Source organism: Sarcophilus harrisii, chromosome 5, assembly GCF_902635505.1.
Source record: "Sarcophilus harrisii chromosome 5, mSarHar1.11, whole genome shotgun sequence".
Lineage (NCBI taxonomy): Eukaryota > Metazoa > Chordata > Mammalia > Dasyuromorphia > Dasyuridae > Sarcophilus > Sarcophilus harrisii.
The window spans coordinates 247,304,153-247,328,218 of NC_045430.1; the positions used below are offsets into that span (position 1 = coordinate 247,304,153).

General features: G+C 36.0%; 1 protein-coding gene across 7 annotated transcripts in view; it reads left to right on the forward strand.

Annotated features, from left to right (window-relative positions):
* The window catches only part of ULK4 (unc-51 like kinase 4), a 627,906-nt gene that overhangs the window by 12,440 nt on the left and 591,400 nt on the right, over positions 1-24,066 (forward strand). For all 7 annotated transcript variants that reach the window (XM_031940060.1, XM_031940061.1, XM_031940057.1 and 4 more), the window contains exons 5-10: positions 1,788-1,889; positions 3,519-3,602; positions 11,559-11,634; positions 14,548-14,643; positions 23,627-23,742; positions 23,907-23,979. In XM_031940060.1, coding sequence (XP_031795920.1) covers positions 1,788-1,889; positions 3,519-3,602; positions 11,559-11,634; positions 14,548-14,643; positions 23,627-23,742; positions 23,907-23,979 — 547 coding nt within the window. The remainder of the gene's footprint in view (positions 1-1,787; positions 1,890-3,518; positions 3,603-11,558; positions 11,635-14,547; positions 14,644-23,626; positions 23,743-23,906; positions 23,980-24,066) is intronic.

The following is a 24,066-nucleotide window of genomic DNA, read 5'->3' on the forward strand; positions in this document are numbered from 1 at the left end:
GGACTATCAAGCTAGGTGTTTCCTATGTGTCTCAAACTCATTATGTTCAAAATAGAACTCATTCTCTTTCCACCCCAGTCCTTTTTTCATCTCTATTATTGTTGAGGGTACAATCATTTTTGATGACCTGAGTATCATTCTTGGCCCCATTCTGACCAGACATAACAATTCCAAATCTTCTTGTTTCCATTTTAACAGAATATCTCAGATATATCCCCTTTTCTGTATTCATATAGACACCAGCTTAGTTCAAGCCTTCATTAACTTGCACCTTTGTCAGCCAAAGGCCTGCAGGTACAAAAAGGGAAGTGGATATTTTTGGACAGAAAAAATATATAGGAAAAACTTAAATTAGGTACTTTATTTACACATCCTAAGTAAAATCCCATTTTAATGCAATGAGTTAGGATAAAAATAAGTTTGTAAGATTTTTTAAATAAAAATTTTTTAAAAATAGAATTTGCTAAATTGCTATAAGAATTTTATTAAAATGTTTGATTAATGATGGAAGTTAAAATTCAAGTTTTTTTATTTTAAAAATAAAGGTGTTTTCTCTTTTTTACATTAATTAATTTGAATACCATTAAGTTATTAAAATTCAAAGTAACATAAGAGGCATGAACATCATTTAAATATTTTTTGGTTGCTAATTTTCTTTGTAGACTTTTTCATTAAAACAGTTTGTATAAAAATGAGGTTTTACTCTGTACTAATACATTTAGGATTTAATATGTATATTTATTCCATTGAACACAAGGAAAGTCTTTTCACTGGTTTCTTAAAACTTTTCCTTATTCTCTGGTGTGTTTTGGTTTGATAGGCTTATTTACATATTTATAGAGTGTAATTATCTTTTGAATTCTCATTTTCCTAAGGCAAACGTGCACTTTTGTAATTGTTTCAGGAAAAAAATATGGTAGGAGTTAGCCACTTCCATTATGTGTTATCTCCCTTATGAAAGAATTATAATGGTAACAGTGAGACTAGTAAATGCAGCAATTATAATCAGGAAGGACAGATTTATCATCTCATTTCAGCTGCAGCAATAAACTTTTAATGAACATCTGGATAGATAGGAAGTGGAGAAGGAAAACATACGTATATTATTTGCTAAGAGTTATCTTTTTGATAACTTGTATAGTATTGATTTCTTTAGTCTTCCTGGACCAATGACCAAGTACCATTTGAATTTACATAATGCTTTATATGGTATCCTTAACGAACTTCAATAATGTTCATGTAATTCAGGGTTAACTGTGCAACAAATGTTAGAGAGAGCAGAACTTTAGAACCAGGAAACAGAGAAAATGGTTTTCTGACTCTCTCAGGCTTTAAAGACCAGGCTTAACCAGAAGGGTTATTGGAGATAAAATGTACTGGAACTTTATTGATGCTGTTTGCATTTACCCTGAAAAAGGTAGTTTTGTTGCATACTTGCTGGAGAAAATGAATGCATGTATTACATTGAGTTGCCTGTAGGTATAATATTAGGTTTTATCTTAACACTATGTTATTACCTTAAAAAAAGATAACATAACTAAATGTGTTGTGTCCCTTAATTACATGCAGCTAGTTGAAAGTCTGTTTTATAATTATTAAGAAAAACTCAAACTTTCCAATTAGAATAAATGTAAGTAACATTAATTTTCTCTAATTGAACAGTTATTATTCATTTGTCCTTTAGCCACTTTTTATTAATTTCATTCTCTCTCAAATAAATTACTTTGAGAATCACAGGAAAGTTTGTGTTTAATACTATTGTGCTGCTCTTTGTACTTGGACTTTAGGGTCTCCCATCTATACTGCTCCAGAAGTTATTAAAGGGATGGACTTCTCCATAGCAAGCGATCTATGGTCTTTGGGTTGTCTACTCTATGAAATGTTTTCAGGTAATTTATTTTTCTTTTAATTTCTACAGAAGATAACTAATACACGAATGTTTATAATGTTCCTTATTGAGGGGCCGCTGCTAAGTTGAGAGAGCATTTAATAAAGTCTGTCAGTTGTTCAAATGTCCTGCCTTTAAGACAAATAGTTGACTTTTTATTTGAATTACTTGAGTATGATGAAAGTGATGAGATAATTTAATATGTACAGATGCATTTGGAGTTTTCCTTCCTTCCCTTTCTCCTCCTTCTCTTCCTACTTTCTCTTTCTTTCTCCCTTCCTCTCCCTCTTCTCCTTTCTCCTCTCCCCCCTTTCTCCCTCTTTCTCTTCTCCTTTTTTCTCTCATGCTGTCCTCTCTTCCCTTCTCTTCTCTTCCCCTCCATTCCTTTCCTCAAGCATATTTTAGCCAAGTATCCATAGGAAAGTCTCAGTGCCTGAGGTAATTCCCCAAAACTATAAAATATAGATAATTGAATGAAATCACAAATTTAGATCCTTTCCTCCATATTCCTAAATTGTTATATAACTGTTTATCAAAGAGAGGGAATTGCATATATATATATATATATATATGTATATATATATATATGTATATATGTATATGCATAAATGTATGTATCTATGATATGTTGCATATATAAAAACATTGTTTTATAAAAATATTGTTATTTGAAACTTTATAAAGTTACTCTATGTACCCCATGATATTTGTGACTTGCAAATAAAGAATAAAGAAAATTTATAATTTTTTTTTAGAAAATACATTTTGAAATTCAAAAATACAAAAATGCTGTTTTCATGTTACAGAGAAAAAATAAAATTAAGTTTTAAAAACCTTATGTAAAATTGCTAATTTTAAAGTTATAAATGAATAAATAAGGATGTGACTAGAGAGATGGGATCATGATTATGAATGATATAGTTGTAAGAAGCTTTCATTAGCGATCATCTGGTCCTGATATGTGAATGGCTTCCAAAGGTGATCTGTTCTGTTTTTATATATCAGTTAGGAAGTTTTTCCTTTTTTTGAGTCAAAATCTGCCTTTTTTTTAGTTTTTTCTCATTGATTCTTGTTCTGTCCTTTGGGACCGAGCAGAATCATTATGATTTTTCTTCCCTTCACATAGTTGAGGACTAGTGTTAAGGCAACCCTCACTTTTTTCCTTTCCTAAACAAAATGTTCTCTTCTCCAGGCTAAACTTCTCTAATTTCTTTTACTGATCCTTCTACTGATTCCATTCCTCCCATTATAGTGGGTGCCCTTTATTGGATGAGTCTCAGCTTATTGATATCCTTCTTAAAATGTGGCCTCCCAGAAAGTGATGGCAGTCAGTCAGTAAACATTTATTAAGCATCTACTGAGCTAAATAAGCTCTGAGGAAACAAACCCAAGATTATATTAAAAAAACTTGGTCCTTGCCCTCTAGCAGTTTACAATCTAAAAGGAATTAGTTTAACAATGAAACCATTAACTTATTTGAATATTATACTTTTAAAGTAAAAAAAGTTGATCTCCATCTCGAAATATATTGTGTAGTTCTAACACAAATAGTTCCTATATAAGATTGGTTTGAAAAGTTTGTTGATACCAAAATATTACCTAATTTTGCAAGTGAATTTGTCATTTTTAGGAAGACCCCCATTCTTCTCAGAAAGCTTTTCTGATTTAGTGGAACAAATTTTATATCAAGAGCTTTTGCCACCTACACCAAAAGGTAAATTATTTCATGTTACTTGTGTTTAATTACTATTTTTGCATTTCTTAGATATTCTAATTCTTATTTGGTTTCACAATTTAAAAAAATAAACTTATTTTCATTGTAGTTCATTTTTATTTAATATATTTACTGTAGCATTACAAGTCTTTTTTAATATTCCAAAGTAGTGAAGTAGGAAAATTTTATTTTAATAGTACAACTTAATGTTTTTTTTTAAGGTTTTTTTTTTTTTTTTTTTTTTTTTTTTTGCCATTGGTTGAAAACTGTAGAAAATATTTGAAGTTCTTATAACCAAAGTGATATTTAAAATGTCAATTTTACCTAGGACATTTCTGTGATTTATGTTCAATTCTTGTATGAGCATTTCCAAATTGAATTAGAACAATGGCAAATAAGGGAATTAGTTAGACAAATAAAATTGTTTTATATAGATTTATCTATATTAGAGCCTCATTCTTTCCTGATGTGCCAAGGGAGTCTTTCTTGTGATTTAATTATCATTACCATCAGCTGGTATATGCTGAGGATCTGTTTGCACATGGTGCTATGCAAGATCAAGGTAGAGACATGGAACGTTTTCTGTAAAATCTACATAATGGTATATGGAACATTGCAGAATTATACATTAAGAAGCTTGAGTTTGACAACTAGAAATGAAGAGATGATCATAGTTGGTAATATGCTGCATTGGATGGTTCCCAGTCATCAGCTAGACTGTTGAACTGTCTGTACCCTGTTCTTGGGGTGGGAGGGAGGAAGATGGCTTTGGAGGTCTGTTGGATATTCTTTGTAGAGCACCGCCATATTTTGTCCTGTTATCATACTTCATTGATACCTCAGCCCAGCACTGGACAGTTCTTATATGATCCAAAGATTCAGTTTCCAGATTGAGAGGATTTCTGGATATTTCTGATAACCAGAATGTTATGAATCTTCTTAGCCTGCATTTTGGGAGTGCAGAGTCAGAGATATCCATGGCTGTTGACAGTGAAGAAGTCTACCAGTTCTTTGATCATTTCATCTGTTCCTTTTGTGGCATATTCAGGAATATGAGATTCCCACTTGTTAGGAAACTAATCTGTTTTTTAGGTCATTTTTGTGGAGTGAGACTTATTTTATTTGTGGCTCATCTTAATACATATTTATAAATATGACTTTTTAAAAGGCTACAATTTTTTTAATGTAATTGAATTCCATGGCTTAGTTTAAACTCAAGAAGTGCTATGTGGTATATTACATAGAAAGCCAGGCTCAGATTAAGGAGACCCGAATTCAACTTCCCCCTTCTCACATATATATGGCCTTGTGACACTGAATATGTCAGTGTCCCGGGCAAATCTCTTAGCCTCTTAGTTTTGGTACAACTGCTGTTCTGCATTGGGAGAGGGAGTTTGTTCATGAGTAGTTTTATACCACAGTGGAATCACAAGCCAAAAATACTCCAAATACCCCTGCCCAAAACTCTAGGCCAATTTCATTGTTGGGGAGCTGCTCCCCATATCATATGTTTTGGGCTAATTTTGCCTTCAATTTCTTCTAGGAACCTCCAAATGTTGCTTGTGTCTAATTCTTTTTTTCTTTCTTTTTATTTTTTGCTGAGGCTGTTGGGGTTAAGTGACTTGCCCAGGGTCACACAGCTAGAAAGTGTTAAGTGTTTGAGACCAGATTTGAACTCAGGTCCTCCTGACTTCAGGGCTGGTGCTCTCTCCTGTGCTCTACCTAGCTGCCCCTTGTGTCTAATTCTTTATAGATGTGCTTCTTCAGTAGATTGCATTTATATAGGATCATGAATTTTTATAGGATTATTGATTTAGAACTGGAAAGAATACAAGTCCTTGTAGGATAGATTGTCTTATGTCTGTGAACACCACATTGTTTTACAATAGTAAGTGTTTAATAAGTATTTATTAAAATGAATGGGTAAAAATTCCCATGCAAGCAAGCATTCAGGGTAATAGCTTTCATTATTCATATTAGCCCATAAATAGAGGATACAATTATATTCTCCCTCCAGTCACTTCTGACTTCTCCCTTGGATTCTATACAGTCTCAAACTCTTAGTGCCTTTTTCTAGTATGGACTGTCTTGGAAAGGAAATTGAACTAAAGGTTACTGAAGGTTTCTCTTTGCATCAGACTGCTACCATATGAGTAGTTCATAGTAATAGTAGCGAAGAAGTGAAGTTATTAAGAAAAACTCAAACTTTCCAATTAGAATAAATGTAAGTAACATTAATTTTCTCTAATTGAACAGTTATTATTCATTTGTCCTTTAGCCACTTTTTATTAATTTCATTCTCTCTCAAATAAATTACTTTGAGAATCACAGGAAAGTTTGTGTTTAATACTATTGTGCTGCTCTTTGTACTTGGACTTTAGGGTCTCCCATCTATACTGCTCCAGAAGTTATTAAAGGGATGGACTTCTCCATAGCAAGCGATCTATGGTCTTTGGGTTGTCTACTCTATGAAATGTTCACTTTTTATTTTCCTGGACCTTCTCTATGTCGGACTATATATATATCGCTCTCTTTAAAAAAAAGAATCATGTATATATGTATATATATATACATGATTCTTTTTTTTAAAGAGAGCGATGTTGTTTCTTCCTTCTTCTCCATCTTTGCTTCCAATGCCTCTCATTATGAGTCCCAGAATGCTAGCAACCTAATATTGTTGAGTTAGTTCTCTTTCCTTTTTCTAGGAGGCTGTGTCATATAGCTTTACCTTCTCATTGGTTAAGATCACATACAACTATAATGAATTCTTATTATAATTCCTGGTGATAGAAAGTTGTGAAGAGATATTGGAAACTTATTGGAACTTGGGTTTACTTTTATTTTTCATGGAGTCAGTAGCTTCTATTTGGTTTATTTTAATATCAGAAAATATGTTGTGTAGGTAGGTTTTATAGCTCTTGTGCCAAGTTGTCACATTGTTATTCCTTTTCCAATTCTTTTTTTTCCCATAAATCTAATTTCTTTTCCATTTTCCCCTATACATTTTATAAAAATGTCTTAAAACTCTTAACAAAAAAACTATTGCATTAACCATTCCAGAAACTTCAAGTGAACTTCTGCTGCACCTGTGGTTTTTTTTTTGGAGACTTTGACTATAGATATTTTAGAGTAGTTTTCTTCTTCTGTGTTTTATCTTGAGCATCTCTGTCAACCTAATAGATTTTAATAATAGAATTTTTTTGTTGTTATATACTCATTCTATAAATCTTTTTCTTTATTTCAAACAATGTTAGGAGCTGGGCAGTGGGCTGATCCTATTGCTATCTTCTTGGGATAGTGGGTGTTGTCTTATTCCAGGATTTGAGGAACAGCTCAAGGACCTGAAGGCTTTCAGTACTTCCAAAGGAGCCTGATCTTTACAAGTTCCTGACCCAGGCTTGAGTTTAAACAGCATGCTTGTAAGCTTGCCCCAGTTGGGTTTCAGGAGCCTGCAACAGGTCTGGTTGAGAGTGTCAGCACTCCAGTCTCTACTTTGGTTCAAGATTTCTGTCTAGAGGCAGCCAAGGGGTGCCATAGTGCACCGAGTGCTGCCCCCAGGCCTGGGGAGACCTGACTCTCCTATGGCCTTAGATACTTACTGAGTTACAGTCTCAGTTTCCTCCACTGTAAAATAGGGGTCTCAACAATACCTTCCTCTCAGGGTTGTAGGGAGGGTCCAATGAGAATACTATAGGTAGGGCTCTCAATACAAACCCCCTTCCTATTCTCCCTGTGATCTAGAGTTCATGAATATTGGTTATATCCTCTGGGCTGGATGTGGGACCATTCCTTACTGTCCATGAGCACAGCCTCCTTCTGGGCCGGGACGTTCTTCATGGCCCCTGACGGCAGGCTCGGTCTTCAGTGTCCCCAAACCCCTTGGTCTCCCTCTGCTGCACTGTGCTGGAAAAATCACTCTGTGCTTTTCTTCTTAGATTTCTGGATTCCTGCTTGATCTGGTGCCAAGGAGCTGGGGGCAAAGCTCTGTGTCCTTGCTCTTCTGCCATCTTGGCTCTGCCCCCTGGGTTGGGCTCTTGGCTCTGGCCCCTGGGGTGGGCTCTTGGTTCAGCCGGCTGCCTCCCTGATCCCTGCTTCCCTTCAGCTTTTTTAGACCAGGGATAAAGGGATGATCCAGAGTCATCAGAACCAGTTGCTTGGGCCCATCTCTTCCTGAGATATCTTTGCCAGGGAAGTTTGAATGGATTGACAGGGAAACTTCCCAGTTGTCTCAGTGAGGTGTCAGTAGGCATGTTCACAGTCCCCCTGGGGAGAGACGAACAAAAGACTAAATAGGTTTACCTCCATTAAGGGAATGTGATTCACTCTTGGCAACAATCTGCTTTCATCACGTTGATCAGACCTTTCCAGTTTACTCTCTTTAGTATTTGTGCTTCTATCTTGGCATTTTGTTCATTGACTGTCAGAAGCATTTTCCTGCTGAATCGAATCTTTCAGGGGAAAACAAATTCAGGCAACTAACTGTAAAGCTCATGAAAGCAGACAGTGTACGGCAAATGGTAAAGTTTTGCTCCAAGAGCATTCTTTTTTTGCAAATGCAAAATGCTTCCCTAATTCCTGTGGTTTAGTCTCCCCCTGCTGGGTAAAAAGGTAAAATTCTCTTTGCTACCTGTTTGCACAGTGTTAATATTATATAATTTTTTTTTTAATTAAAGCTTTTTATTTTCAAAACATATGCATGGATAATTTTTAACATTCACCCTTGCAAAATCTTGTGTTCTAAATTTTTTCCCTCCTTTCCCCACTCCCTCCCCTAGATGGCAAGTAATCCAAAATATGTTAAACCTGTGCAGTTCTTCTATATTTTCACAATTATTACGCCGCACAAGAAAAACCAGATCAAAAAGAATAAATGAGAAAGAAAACAAAATGCATTGTTTGCACATTATTACCAATTTAAAGAATACCTGGCCCTCTTCCTTGGCCCTGCCTTTTTCTCTCCCCTTCTGAAGTCTTTGAAACACTGCTTTATCATTAACTAGTGTACTTTCATCCAGGAGCTTTTCCTCTTGCTCTTGTTCCATCATGCATCAGACCAGCAGGTTGGCCATTCTCTTCCCACTTATGCCCTCAACACCTAGGGTCAGGAGAAGGAATTGGCCTCCTGGAGCCCCACTGTCCCTTCCCTCAGCAACCTCTTTCCTTTGATGTTTTACTCTGTCTCTAGCATCCTTTTCATGCCCTTGTTGTTGAAGGTCATTTTCCCCTTTTTTCAGGAGTGGGTTCCTGGTTCCCAGCTTTCCCCTGCAATACAGCCCTGTCTTCCCATGGATGCCCAGTCAGCCATCCTGCTTTTCCACTTCCTCAGTGCTCGTGACTTCTGTCCCACTGTGTCTTTGCTCTCTCTGAGGCAATTCTCCCATCACATTTAAATTCTGGAATTCTCCTTTCTGATAACAATTTCTACTTCTGCCTCAGTCTGTCTAAATCCTCATGGTTAATTCCTCCTGCCTCTCCTGGCCCCCCCAGAACATCACCCTTGCTCTGGCCTTGTCATTCACTCTTCCTCCTCTTGCTGTCTTGCCCGCCTGGTGAGCCAGTTCAGCCCACCCTAGGCTCCTCCTCCCTGCTTCTCTCTGGGGCCTCCTTCTCTCTGGTCCCATCTGCTCCCATTCACTGTCCTGACAGGATGACCTGCACCTGTGTGTCATCCCACTGAGAAGGGCCCTCCCTGCTGCCCACAAGTCATTTTATTCATCTCTCTCTGATTATTAGATAGACTCTGTTTCAACCCTTCAACTTCCTCTTCCCTTCTTTCTCAGCATGACCTCACCTCCATGTTCCTGAGAAAACCAGGCGCACACACTGCTAACTCCCTCATCTGCCCCACGTCCCATCCCCAGCCGTCCCAGAGAATGAGGGGTCCTTTTTTTTGCCCAGGTCAAGGTCTTGTCAGTAGGCAGGAGCTGGAGAGCAGAGAAGGGGAATGGATGGCAAAAAACTTCATGGATTAAGGGCCTGGGGTCGCTTAGTCTGCAGAGAAGACTTCCATGTGGACAGTGGATTTGGCTTCTTCTTGGCCTCTGAGAACAGCACCAGAAGCAGTGGGGGGAGATGCAGAGAGGAAGGGTGAAACTCGATGGGAGGACCATGCTCCCTGTAGGGGGAGAGTGGGCTGCCTCAGGAGCTAGAAATTCCTCTCTATGTGGGAGATTTTGTGGCAGGCTGGCTGACCTCTCAGTGTGTTTGTGTGCTGGGGAGCCCCTTGTCAGGATTGGTTGGGCAAGAGAGCACCTAACTCCCTAAAACTCCCTACTCCGAAATTCTCTGATTCTTGGGTTCTGCAAGTTTATGACACCACGATGTTCTTCTATGTCAAGGAACCAACATTTCAGTTGTAAATTTGTGTGTGTGTGCATGTGTATAACATGGATGTGTATAAAGGCATACATGCATGTGGGCACACACGTGTATATAGGAACTGTGTATGTACATGCACACCTGTGCATACATACATGCACATATAGACAGGAACGCATCGATATGTGCGTGTAAGCATGTGCATGCATGTACTCATGTGCGTGGTTCATGCATACATTCATGCAATATACATATACAAGCATGTATGTGCATGTATGTGGGTAGGTATGTATATGTAGGTATATATGTGTGTATGTGTGTATGTATATGCAGGAACAGTTTGAGAAATCCTGCTGAGGTGCTGCATTTCGTTTGGTGCCGTGACTATTGGTACGGGTTCTTCCTCCAATGCCAATTGCAACATCCCCCTTGCCTCTCATCATGTCTAGCCCATAAGTCCTCCCCAGGAGCTCTATCCGTAGTTCTAGAAGCCTTCTTCTAGCTCTTGTCAGGCTTTGGAGGTCACTGAATGCAGGGCTGCCCATGCCTTGCCCTTTGCGTCTGGCACATTATCAGCCACCCTGTTTTCCCAAAAGGGTCTCAGGATCCATTTCTTCAGTCACTTTTCTAATGCTGTTATTAATCTCTTAGTGGTCGTAACCTGCTCCAACCCACCATGCACCTCTGCTTTGCCGCTGGAATGATCCATGATTTTAACATTGGCAGAATATTGTTTTTAAGAGATTTGCTTTTGTTCCGGGGGAGACTGTAGAGTCTTTAAAACACTATTCATTTTCCCAGCATCAATCAGTGTGTTCTCCTCTGCCTGTCTCCCATTTTGACAGGCAGGGAATAAAATAGAGAAATAAATGTTCAGCAAAAATGTCTGATAGCGTTGGGGAGGATGTCCACATGCAGTGTCCATTTGGAAGAAGGTTTCCCTCCCTATGGGTGGAGAGGTCATGATGAGATGGTCTTTGCATATGACATTGCCTTCATTCCATCAAATCTTGGAAAATTGTAGAGCATCCTAAATGAGATATGTAATTCAAAAGTATTTGGCCTAATTATATACATAGAGAGGATGAAGTATAAGGAAGATTGCCCATTCCCCAGACTGTGATAAGTCACTACATGGGCAAACCATAAATCTGGTCCCTCATTATGCATGTCTCAGATAGATAATGTTTCATTCCCTGATTGAACATTATTAGTGATTATATATATTATAAGTAAATAAAATTTAGAGTAAATGACTACAAATATATGAAGATTATCTAACTGTACAGGAAAGGAAGTTAAAGACAGTATAAGAAAGAGTAACAGATACTTAGGAGTTAGAGCTTTATGTTTTTAAGACAAATGATTAATGGAGAGATTATTAAGGAAAATATAAATAATTTACTTGGGAATTTTCTTCCTATCCCAAGAACTGTATTGCTTTTTGCTCTTGGGAAAAATATTTTATCACTTTTTGCTTTCTTTTTAAAGGGGACAATATAACTTTAATCAACTGATATTACATAAATACATTTTTTAAAAGTTTTTCTGATTAGAAACATTGATATGTGTACCATTTAAACTTTACACTTTTTTTATTTAAAATTTTTGATACCTAATATTTTACTTTTCTTGTAGATAGTACTCTTCCTGAAGCATCTCCTGAGTTTGTTAATTTACTTGATGGATTACTTCAAAAAGATCCTCAAAAAAGGTAGAGTATTTTGTTACCAACTCATGTTTATTTTTTTGTTGTTGTCGTCGTTGATACATTAAGATTCTCCCTTCCTTTTGTTTATAATAGTAATATATGTACTGCAGAATTTTTTTTTCTTTGACTACTTCAGATTATCTTTTTTAAAAAGATATCTTTTCTAGGCTCTGAGAAGAGAGTGAATTTTCTGACTTTTTAGGAGTACTTTTTGCCATAATAATGTAAAGTGCATCATTTTCTCTTTACATTTCACAAAAACCCAATGAATAAATATGCTATAACTCCTGAACCCAGGTTGCATATTTTCCTTTTATTTATGGTCAGGCCAGATAAATGTTGAACTGTTGAATTGGGATTCAAACCTTCAAAAGGATTGCTATCTTTGTGGGTAAAACATAGCTATATGAAAAACTAAATGTGTATTGTAATAAAATGTTAACTAAAAAGTATTTTAATTCATTGTATTTCAGTGAATATTATTGTTTCCTATGGAAGTGGGCCTGAAGGGAGAGTAAGTTGGGTGATTAAAAAAAAGATATGGTTCTTGCCCTCCTGTCTGTGATATAACACATATATAACTGTATTGCCCATAAGTGCAAAAGAGAATTACGATTAAAGCAGTGCATATGAGTATGTCGTAATATTGGTGCTCAGGGATAAAGATGATACCTGAGTCACACATTCTTTTCTTGTAGTGGGAGTTCTATACTATAAATGATGTTGGGAAGATCCTTGATCTCGGAGTCAGGAGTTCTAGACTCTAAGCTTCTTTCTGCCCTGGCCTTGCTGTATGACTTTGGGCAAAGCATCTTATTTGTTTTAAGGTTCTGTTCAGCTCCAAAATTATGATCATATGAATCTTTCTAGATGGGGGAAATAATGTGAACTATACTATAAATGAGTCCATTATGGAGTTCTGTGATGGTTCTGTGGAGCTTTATAATGTGTAAAAAACTTATACAGGAAAGAAGAGGTTGGCTGTTAACTTATGGCATCGAGTCCCCAGTGCCTACAAGGAAGTGATTTTAAAATGATTGGTTGTCGTCTTAAATGTGTGATTTAAGTGGATCAGTGGATAAAATCAAGCTGTTTTATTCCAATAAATAAAATATAAAAACTCACTGAATAATTAGAATGTAATGTTTCTCATCAAAGCATAATTTATCCATTAATAAATGTGCAATAAAATGTACAATAAAATTTAAAAACTTTTAAAACCGTATATTACTGTTTTATATATATATATATATATATATATATATATATATATATATATATGGAAGCAGATTAGTATAGGAAGAGTTATGGTTTGAGAATTCATAATCCCATTTTCTTTTGTCAGAGAGATTTTATTAATGAAGTATAAGGCTATTGTGGATTTATTAATCTAGCATTTTTAAAAAGAGCATTAAAAAGCATAAAATAATAGGATTTTTCTTAATAAAAAATAATAAAGTATTTATCTCATCATCTTATTTTCTCCAAAAGGAAAACTTCTTTAATAACAGCTAAAAGTTTCCCCTTACAACAGTTCTTATCCATTTTTTGAGTCCTGGGCCCCTTTGATAGGATGGTGAAGACTATGAACTCCTTCTCTGCATAAAATCCAGAGGGTTACCAAGGATACTCTAATCACAATGAAAATAGTTATCAGAATAATAACAAAGAAAAGTTCATTGATTCCACAGTAAGAATTGTAGGTGTCTAACAGCATATGTGATTCTAAGAGGAGGGAGATGTGTTCTATTGCCTGAGCTCCTGAAACATTTGGTGACTGTGGTTATTCAGTTTATTTCTCTTTTTGTATATTGTAATCTGTATTATGTGGGCATTGTATATATTTTCTTGGTTCTACTCAGTTCACTCAGCATCAATTTGTACTAGTTTTCCCATGCTTCTCTGAATTCTTCACATTTGCTGTTTCATTTATCACCTTTTCCCTCCAACTTTGTCATTCCCCAACTTTGTTTCTAGTTTTGTGCAGCATGAAATGTGTTACTGTAAATATTTGGACATGCATGAAAACAAAAGTTTTCAGAGCCACATTTTATGAATAAAGTGAATGATCAAAGTCGTTTCAGAAATAGAGAAGTGATTGCAGAAATGAGATCACTTCTCTGTTTTGTCTCAAAAGACAACACTCATGGTGATTCCCAAAAGGCAGAATCTCAAAATATATTGATCAGCGGTCAGTGCTGTGGAATAAATATATGACTTCTCATGTGTCTGCCTTGAGGGGTGATATGTATTTATTTAAACAAATGCTTTCTAATTCATCAATCCTAGACACAAATAGGCTAATTTAAAAATCATTCATATTAAGTTATCCATTATTCTCTGTAGACTGGAGTTGAGGTCTTAAACTGAACTTGGAATAGTTCACTAGCAGGCCTTGAGCTCTGATCTGATCTCTGGGATCATAAATTGTCCCTTTTTGTATCAGCTCAGACTTCTGGATGTTTTCTCTGAATTTTTATCCACTGTTCATAAATGTTTATTTAGCATGTGTCACATTTTAAGTAGAGATTAAATTTTAAATCTTAGATTTATATTGAAGGGGAGATAATTTATAAATTCCTCCACTGCAGTTCTACTCTAATACATGTGGTAAGGGCTAGTTCTAGGGGTACCCACCAAATTGGAGGGTCCTTCACTCTTGCTTCTCTCTTGGCCTCTGTGTATTTGCTTTGGGTTCGTCCCTGAAGGTTGGCCATTGCAGGATAAATCTCACCTAAGAGTGAGAGGGAGCAATCTACATGAATACCCACATTGGTAAGATCGCAGGTCTTTTGAAGACGAAATTGCAGATGACAATAAGTTATCTGTATTTTAGTAAGTATTTCAGAGATGTTTCTAGAATAATCAATTCCACTGTGGTACCAATTTGAGCCTTTGTTCTCTTGTTTTCCACAGGTTGACTTGGGCAGGTATATTACAGCATTCATTTTGGAAGGAAGCTTTCACTAGAAAAGACCGTGATTCTTCAAGTACCCAAGATACCAACTTCAGGTAAGTTCATTGCTTAAATAGGCTTATAAATTTAATTCTTCTTGTGAAGTATAGTTGTGAGTACACAAAGCAACATTATGCTCTATTTGAAGACATTTTTTCCTGACTCAATAACATGAATATGAATTTATATTTCTTTACAAACATATATGTACACATCTATAATGTAGCACACATACACATGTATGTATACTTAGACATATGTATATTGTGCATATATATTCATGCATGTGTGTGAATATGTGAATATTTGTAAATATAGATATATCTAAATCTTTGTTATGTGTATAAAGGCTTATTTGTGTTATGTCAATAATGGATGTTTGTGTAAGTGCAGATGTAGATGTAGACAGTGACATGGATATATCTATATCTCTACACATGTACACATGTAGCAGGTTTAGCTATGACATTTCTTATGTTTTTGTTTTTTCAAACATTAAAGTAGTCTGCCTTCAGTAAAGAGTTCCTGAATATTTCTCTCGTGTCTGTCACTGTGCTGACCTTGGTGGCCCAGTCTTTTCTTATGTAGTGAAAAGAGCCCTGAGTTAGGGGTCAGGAGCTCTGCCACGGACATGTGGTCAGGAGCAGTGTCCAGCATCAGGTGCACCACGGCCTCTGTTTGTCATTTACAAAATGAGGGACAAGGTCCCTGTCTTGCCTGCCTTTGGAGGGCAGTGAGAAGTCTCTAAGGAGGTGGGGCTATGGGAAAGCAGTGCTCAGGAGCGTCACAGAAATTGTGCTGGGCCCACACCTGCTCCCAGCTCTGGACGGCAGGAGTCCGATTTGTAAAGCAGAAATCACTGGCTAATGTGATGCATAAGGTCTGCAGGCCGGTTAGGACAGAGGTTTGGAAATGGCCCATGCATTCAGCTCTCCGGGGTTCCCTGTTGAGTTTGTTGTTGAGTTGGCGTTATGCACGCCGTGATGTAAGCCTGGTCACCTAGTTGTCATGCCTGAAGTTTGGAGGAGCCCTTCCTTATGTGCACTTTGTTTCCCCTCACTTACTGTGTCTCTGATGAGATGTCATGTGTTCATATTCGAAAGGAATGGGGAATGATGCCCCGAGGTAAGCCAGCAGTGTTGCAGAATTGCAGAACTCTCTCCCTCCTCCCCTGCCTCCCTTCGCCCCCTTCTCTCCTCCAAAGAACCGAAGCGTCGTTAGAAGCCGCCCTCATTCAGCCTCCAAGGCTGTGGGAGGCCTGCCTGCTGGGCCGTCACTAGGGCACCTCTTGCCCCCAGAGCCAGGGAATGTTCTTGCCACTGCATCACAGGGTTACCTCTGCCTCGAGAGGCACTGAGATTTCTTTCCTGATCAGTCATTTCATTACACATAAAGGTTAAGATTTTTCCTTCAGTCAGTTACAGAAAGGTCTGTTTGATGGAGTTGGTCAGATCCTCCATTGGATGAGGGGGTGCTCGCTCTGTGAAAAAGGCCCAGCGGTCCCCCTTAGGACATGGGAAGAAATGTTTTATGTAATTGTAGAGGTGGTAGTCATTGCATGTTTGCTCTGCAGTCTTCTTCCTGCTGGCTAATAGTGATGGAGACATGGCCAGAAGCCTGCCCTTTTGCCATTGCCATTGAGAGAGAATGTCACCCTGAGAAATCAACTTGAAAATGAGAGTTTGAGGACTTTGAAGCAGATTGTGTTCTGTGCCCATGTTGTCTGTGCTTGGCTGTGGGCCCATTCTTAGTCATTGCGAGTGACATCCACATGTCTGAGAATTATGTTTAAAGATAATCCACGTCTCGTTAAAAACACAGAGGGAAAATGTTTTATTTGCACCTGCTCTGCTTGTGCACATTTGGTAGCATTTTTCCAAAGCTGGGCTTCTGAAGGTCAGACATTGATGGCGGTTGTACCCAAGAGAGAGCAATCGGCTTCAGAAAAGAGGGATGACTTTTTGGTGAGGGCTGTGAACTTTTTGTAGTGGAAAGCAAGCTGGACTTCAGAGTCTGAACCTAGGCTTTGGCATTCAATCATGGTGTAACTTTGAGTGACTTCCTTTATGTCTCTGAACTTCAGTTTCTTCATCTGTAAAATGGGAATAATAATTCTCATCTCATCCCATCAGACCCTGCATTCTGCTCCTGGCCCCTCAGGTGGACTTTGGCCTTATCTTGGACTAACTCTTTTCTGAGAAAACTAAATGTATAGAAAGTACTTAGCATGAGATTTAGGTTAATATTTTAAAATTATTATATTAGCTTACAGATTTTCTCCTAGTATTTTTATTATTAAATAAATGGAGAGAGGGGAAGGAGTGATGGTTTGAATTTTTACTTCCCCCTTAGAAAGAAAGAAATTAACTGATGATAAGATTAATTGGAATCTTATCATTAGAAATGTTTTCTTTCCTCCAGTAATGCTTTGGTTTCCCTTAGACTGTGAGAAACTGAGCAGATACCCAGAGATTTTGGGTAAAAAGTCTCTTCTTCCTCCTGGGAGAGGGAAGGTCTCTTGGGCCATAAGCTTGAACATAGGCTTCTGTTAAGGCTTCCCTTAACAGAAAGGAAGAGTCTCTTCTGTTAACAAGAGGCCCCCTGATCTGAAAAGGGAAAACTAATGTGGAGCGATCAGCCACATAGATCTGTAGCCTGTGGCAGGGAGTCAGGGTGAGGGAACCAGTAGGAGCTGGCACCAGAATGAGATGTGGGGCTTCAGTTGAAGTGGGAAAGAATCAGCACTGATGGGACAACAGGAAGATGGCCCAAGTAAATATCAAAAGAATCAGAATAAAAAACCTCTAGTATTTTGGATAGCTAGAGCCTTTATGGAGAATTGACAGAAATACATGGTAAGGGACCACACCTGATGAGCCAGTATTGGGAGAGGGAGCCTGCATAATGATGAGATCACAGATCTGTGAAGATGTACATGTAGATGTTCCCATATACTGACATATCCACATCCATATATACGTGTATACATATACATACACACTACTTAGAAAAGAGGCTTTTACATTTACGGTTTGGTTTTCTGATAGTAGTTCAAAGATCTAATTGCCATTTTGTCTTTATTAAATACTTACTGAATGTACAAATGAATGATTCATGAGGGAACCAGGGGTAATGTTAGAAGGAACCCAGAAGCTATTGCTAGAAATTAGGAAGTCCTGGGCAAGAAATGGGGGGATAAAGAGTGTTTATATCTGAGGAGATCATGAGTAGGGATCATTTGGCTAAGAAGATGGCCATCTCAGATGGAGATTGGGATTTCTGAACCACAAGTTAATATCTGGGAGTAGGCTCTTTGTCAGGAATAGAATATTTTTAATGAAGTTCAATAAAATATAATAGAATAGCATACTGATTACTCAGCAGGTATTGAGATGATGAATCTGGCTTTGAGTCCCATCTCTGGCCCATTCTGGCCGTGGTATTCTGGGCAGACCTTTTAATTTCTCATTGTCTCAGGTAACTCTTTGAATCTGCAAGTTGCCAAATAGTTGCCTGATCTGTATTGGTAAAGAGAATTTCCTCATAGATCTGGGATCTGTTTTATTTTTCTGTCTGTCTATCTATCCACCTGCCTGTCTAGCATGAAACTCGGTTAACGTATTTGTTAGGTTTATTGAGCTTATTTTCTTGTTCCTTTTTTTTTGTTATAAGAAATGATTCTTTGGCTGGGGAGGAGACAAAAATATTGGAAAATGAAGGTGATATTAAAGGTGATGCAAAAATAAGAGATTTCAATTAAATTTAAACAATAGAAAGAGAGGGGAAATGGATTGTGTTTTGCTTCATTGGAGGAATATCTATATTCATACTCCATATAATTTTCTTTCTCTATAACTTCAGTAGTATACATAGTGCTTCACATTTATAATCCTTCATTTCTTCAATGAAGAGAAATGGCTATAATCTCATCTCTCCTCAAGGCCAACCTTGTTATTATAATTATACAGCATTTAGATTAATTTTTAAAATAATCTTTCCATTTATATTGTTGTAGTCATCGAATAGATTTTTTTTCTGGTTCTCCTTATCTCACTTTGTAAGTCATACAGTGTTTATGTTTTTCATGTTGATCCTTTCTTATGGGGAAATAGTAATTCATTACATTCTTGTAATAGCCATTCCTCAACTCTTAGTTATCTACTCTTCCCCCTGTCCCTGAATTCTTGGTTCTATAAAATGGCCACTATTAATATTTTGGTATATATGAGATCTTTCTATTTTTGACATCCTTGAAGTATAAGCCAAAAGTGAGATCTTCAAGTTAAAGAAAATGATTGTTTCAATCACCTTCTTTCTCATCTTTATTCCAAACTAATTTCCAGAATGGTTGGATCCATTCACAGCTTCACCATCACAGTCTGCTTTTCTTTCCATAGCCCCTTTATCATTGATGATTCCCGTCTTTTGTCATCTTTGTCAGTTTCCTGCATATAAAGTAAAACTTCAGAGTCATTTTGATATGTTTTTGTCTTATAATTAGAAATTTGGAATTTCTTTCATATTGTTGTTAATAGTTTGTAGCTTTCTTTTTTTTTGAGAACTATTTATTCAGGATGGCTTGTGGTAACGTTTCTGTAAGTTCTCTTTATATTTGCATATTAGACTCTTTCATAGATGTTGGATGTAAAGGTTTTTCCTCCTCTGACAGCTTCTCCTCTTATTCCAATTATGTGAGATTTTGTCTGTGTAAAAGTTTTAAAATTAAATTTAATTAAAATTATGCATTTACTTTTGTGATCAGCTTTAACATTCATTTGATTAAATTGAAAAGTATATGATATGATTCTCTTCTAATTTTTTTAATGATGTGATCTTTAATATTGAGGTCATATCCATTTTAAGCTTACAGTAGCATATGAATAATAATGCCATTTAATTCTGTGTGTCTTTGTCCATGTTCTCCTGTAAATCCTTCACAGGGCATCTATCCAATGTGTTATAGCCTTTTTGACGTTGTGTGGATACTAATGGAGCAAACAGAGGCTATTCATTGATTATCTGTCACTCTTGCCATGTGTCTGACAGACCATTTTTCCAGTTATATATTTTGTTGACCTCCTTTACTAAAAAAGAGTTCAGCTTAACTCTTCACATAGGAAAAATAAGTGCTTATTGCTCAGACTGTAGTATGAAGTTGGATAGAAAACCCATAGATTTGGTCCATTACTACATATATCTTGGACAGCTGCTATATACTGAGCAATGACATAGATCCTAAATTGAACATGAAGAAAATGAACTGGATTGCCTTTGGGAAATTGTGCACTTCTTTTGATAATACCAAACTTCTTCCTTGAAACAAAGGCCTGTCTTTTTAATACTAATTTTCTTCTTTTGATTTAATTTGGCTCTGAGGCATAGAGTACTAATTTCTGAGTAATTAAAGTTGAAGACTACCCAAAGGGTACTGAAGAGATATATGCTAGGTTTTAGCAGGCCTTTGCACCAACTCAGCTGGTTATCAGCCAGAAATTGTGCCAGATATAGGTCATGGAAGATATAAAGGTGAATAAAAAATATCCATTTGAATGTAAGCTCTTAAGGAATTTATAATTTAATGAGGCATAGAAAACAAACAAAAATAATTATTTAATAAGGAAAATATGATGATCTTTTTAGTTTTGTGGGTATCTAGAGAAGAGAGATTATATCTGGCTAGTAGTGGGGGAAGGACAAGAATCAGGGGAACGCTTATAAAGTAGATATCATTTGATACAGGCATTTTGAAGGCTGGATAATATTTTGAGAAGTAGAGATGGAGTGAAAACATTTCAAGTAGAATAATAATAATGATAACTTAAAAAAACATTTTAAAATTTGTTAAAAAAAACTCTTTACTTAAATTATCTCATTTGATTGTCCTGTAGTATATGAAGTCCCCAACATAATAAGCTGGGGAAGTAAGTACATCCCCATTTTCAAATGAGGAAACTAGCTAATGTTAGTAGTCCTTGGTCATAGAACTAGTGAATAAGGTGAAATTTGAACCTAGATTTCTCCTGACTCCACATCCAGTGATGTTTATATTTCACTGTTGTATATGTTTGGAGAACAGTGATCAGATTTGACTGGAATATAGTAGATTGAGATAGAATATGAAGGATCTTGAAGGTAGGCTAAGGAGTTTTTACTTAGTGTGGTGAGTAGTGGGAGCCATTGAAGATTTGGGATTAGTAGAGTGACACAATTTATGTTATACTTTAAGAAAATTAATCTGGCAATGTTCTATGGAATGTATTAGAAGAATGGGAATAAAGAGGCAGGGAGATTGGTTAAGGGGAATACTATAGTAGATTTGGCAAGATGAGGAGAAGGCCTATTACATTAGCCATGGGAATAAAAAGGTAAGCCTGGGTTGTCTTCTAGAAATGAGATTTTTCTTTTAAACCTCATAAAATAACATCATAAAAAATCATGTTACATAATCTGAAGTCAAGTGTGGATTTTTTTTTTGGGGGGGGAGGAATAGACAGATATTTATTGATTAGCCATAATATTTCTTCCTTTGATTAGTAGAACTATTTAGAGAATTGGCTGCATTTGCTTGTATCATAAATTAATTCATTGTTTCTCAACATAACATCTCCTTCTCTATTAGTCCTCCTTAATACCATCTATATGTGGCCTCTGGATCCATGGCTTCTTGCCTTCATTTCTATTTGAAATCTTCTTTCATTCCTTTGTTGCTAAGTCATCACTTGATTTTTTAAAAATTGCTTCTGGAAGGTGTTTTCCCTAAGAACATCCTGCCCAACATATGCCTATTTTTTGTAATTTTTTAGTCCTGTAGAACATTTACATTGTTGCACATCATTACGTACTTGTATATGTTTTCTAATTTTTCATTAGCTTTGTCTCCTGAATTATATTCTGAATTCTTTGGCATTATTTCTTTGTTAATTCTTATGTGCTTCTTAGGAACCGAGTATTGATTGAATTGAATGAGCAAATTTAGTGCTCTGTACTTCTGAGTTAGGACTCATGCCTAAATTGGGACATAGGGCTCGATATGACAAGTTTCACCATAAATGTTTGTCATCAAGTTATAATGAAAGCATTTAATTTCAACATTTGTCAAGTCTACATTGTACTAATTAAACTGATTAAAATTTAGCAATCATGTCTTATATCTTTAGGTAGGTTGACAATTAGATTATAGCTTTAAACTAAAATTTCATGTGGGATTGCAAATTTGCAGTACCTGTTGATTAACACTTTAACTTTTTAGCCATAGTAGGAAGCACTAATATAATAGCTTTGAAAATCACAGTGCAATTTAATTTTTGTTAGGGTTTTCAGAACACTATCATCAGGTACCATTATTTTTTGCTTTCTTAAGAAAGCTATTATTAAGATGTCTTTTTTTGGTGATTTGCCCCAGGCTATCTTACCACTATCATATTGTTTATCTTGACTTTTTAAAATCTGATAATTGTGTAATTGAATTATCTTGTGATGTACTGTTCATTTTAGTAAAGGAGAAAAAAGGGAAGAGCAAGTTAGAAAAACTCCTTTTAGGTTATGTTTAGTTTGGCGTAAAGATATTTTGGGATTGGGTATTTTCAAGTATTAATTTTTCCTTAGGTTTTGAGCTGTTAGTATGATTGAGATTTTGGGTTTTTTTTTTTATAAATTAAGCATTTGATAGAAGTATTTCTTTGATGTGATTGGAGAATGGTATTTCTTATGTTTAAGAATGTTCTGATATAAGTCATTGAGATTTTTTTTTTACTTTTCTGTATTAAAAGTATTCCATATTTAATTGATTTCTGTGTGGTTAGAACATTTATTATGGTTAGAACATTGTACTTGGATAGTAGGAATCATTTTAGCCTTTTATCCCATTGTGAATTTAGATAATTTTTGTGTTCCTTATTATTAAGACTTGATTTAAAAAATTAGAATGAAGAAAGGAATCATTATTGTATTTTGGTACTTACTAGCTCTATGAACTTTGGGCAAATCATTTCACTTCTCTGGACCTCAGTTTCCTAATTTATAAAAATGAAAGATTTAGACTAGATGGCTACAAGAGGCCCTTTCTTGCTCTAGAGCTATGATCTATCATCCTTTGACTTTTGGATACTTTGTAACAAAGAATATTCTAATGATCACAATATGTGTGATCTCTTTTTCTTTTCTTTTTTATTTTTTTGAGAGTCAATTGGATGTCACACAGCTAATAAGTATTAAGTGTCTTAAGATTGGATTCGAACTCGAGTCCTCCTGACTATTTTCCACTTTGCCATCTAGCTGCCTCTATAATGTGTGATTTCTTAAAGAGACATTTAGAACTTACCACGGGTACCATATTATTGATGTTGTTCAGAGAGAATGTTTGTATTGTATACATATATGTGTGTATTGTTAGTTATATACATATATATATTCCTACATGTATATACACACACACACTCAGTCCTAGGTCTCAGCATCTCTATATAGAAAAGCATCATGTCAATAAATAAACAAACAAACAAATACACACACACACACACACACACACACACACACACGACTGGAAGAAAGAGCAAGACTGATGACTTTGTCTCTGCTTCACTTAAATCCAATTTATATGCAAGTCATCACCTTCATGATATCACTGATCCTTTTTGGAAACAAAGGATGAACAAGGAACAAAGGAATACATACACACATATGTACACAGATATGTGCATATATATATATATATATATATATATATAGTAATTTTCTTCAATTAAAATACTTTCTTTAAGTAATTTACAGTCTTTAACAAGGTTCCTCCCAACTTAATTCATCATTTTGTTAAAATATTGAGTATAATCATATAGCATCATAGAATTAGACCTTAGGAATTCCTTGGCTAGTTGAAGATCAAAGCTTCCAGATGAGGAAACTGAGACTCAGAGAAGGAATGGGACTTGCTTATGATTAGGTGGCCACATATGTCATTTCCCAAACTGATTCTCTATATAGCCAGTTCTAAAAATAGTTTTTATCATGGATGATAAACTGGTTTCTTTTATTGACAAACAGAAAAATCATGGAGTGTTCCTTATCTGAAGAACGTGAGGAGCTGTTGAAAATCAAAGAGAATGTACAGACTACAGGGTTCAAAATCAGCCATCAATTTAACAAATCATTTAAACTAGGTAAGATTTTTATGGCAGTAAACTCATTTAAGATTGCTACTGCTAATTGTACCTCATTTCTGAGGTAGGATGGCCTTTAAATCACAGCAAGGTGCTTTGTTCATGATATTCTGTTGTTGTTGTTCCTTTATGGGTATTAATAATAGATTGATTTCTTGTCACAGAAAATCCAGCAGAATTGCGGCCCAAGAGTGCCCTTGGAGGTGGTCAACTGAACGAATCTATATTTCTTCTCAGGTATGTAAAATGAAAAAGCAGAAAAGAATTAAGTGGAAAAATCAAATATGCTTCTTTATGATTCATGGTGACTCAGTATTCCATATA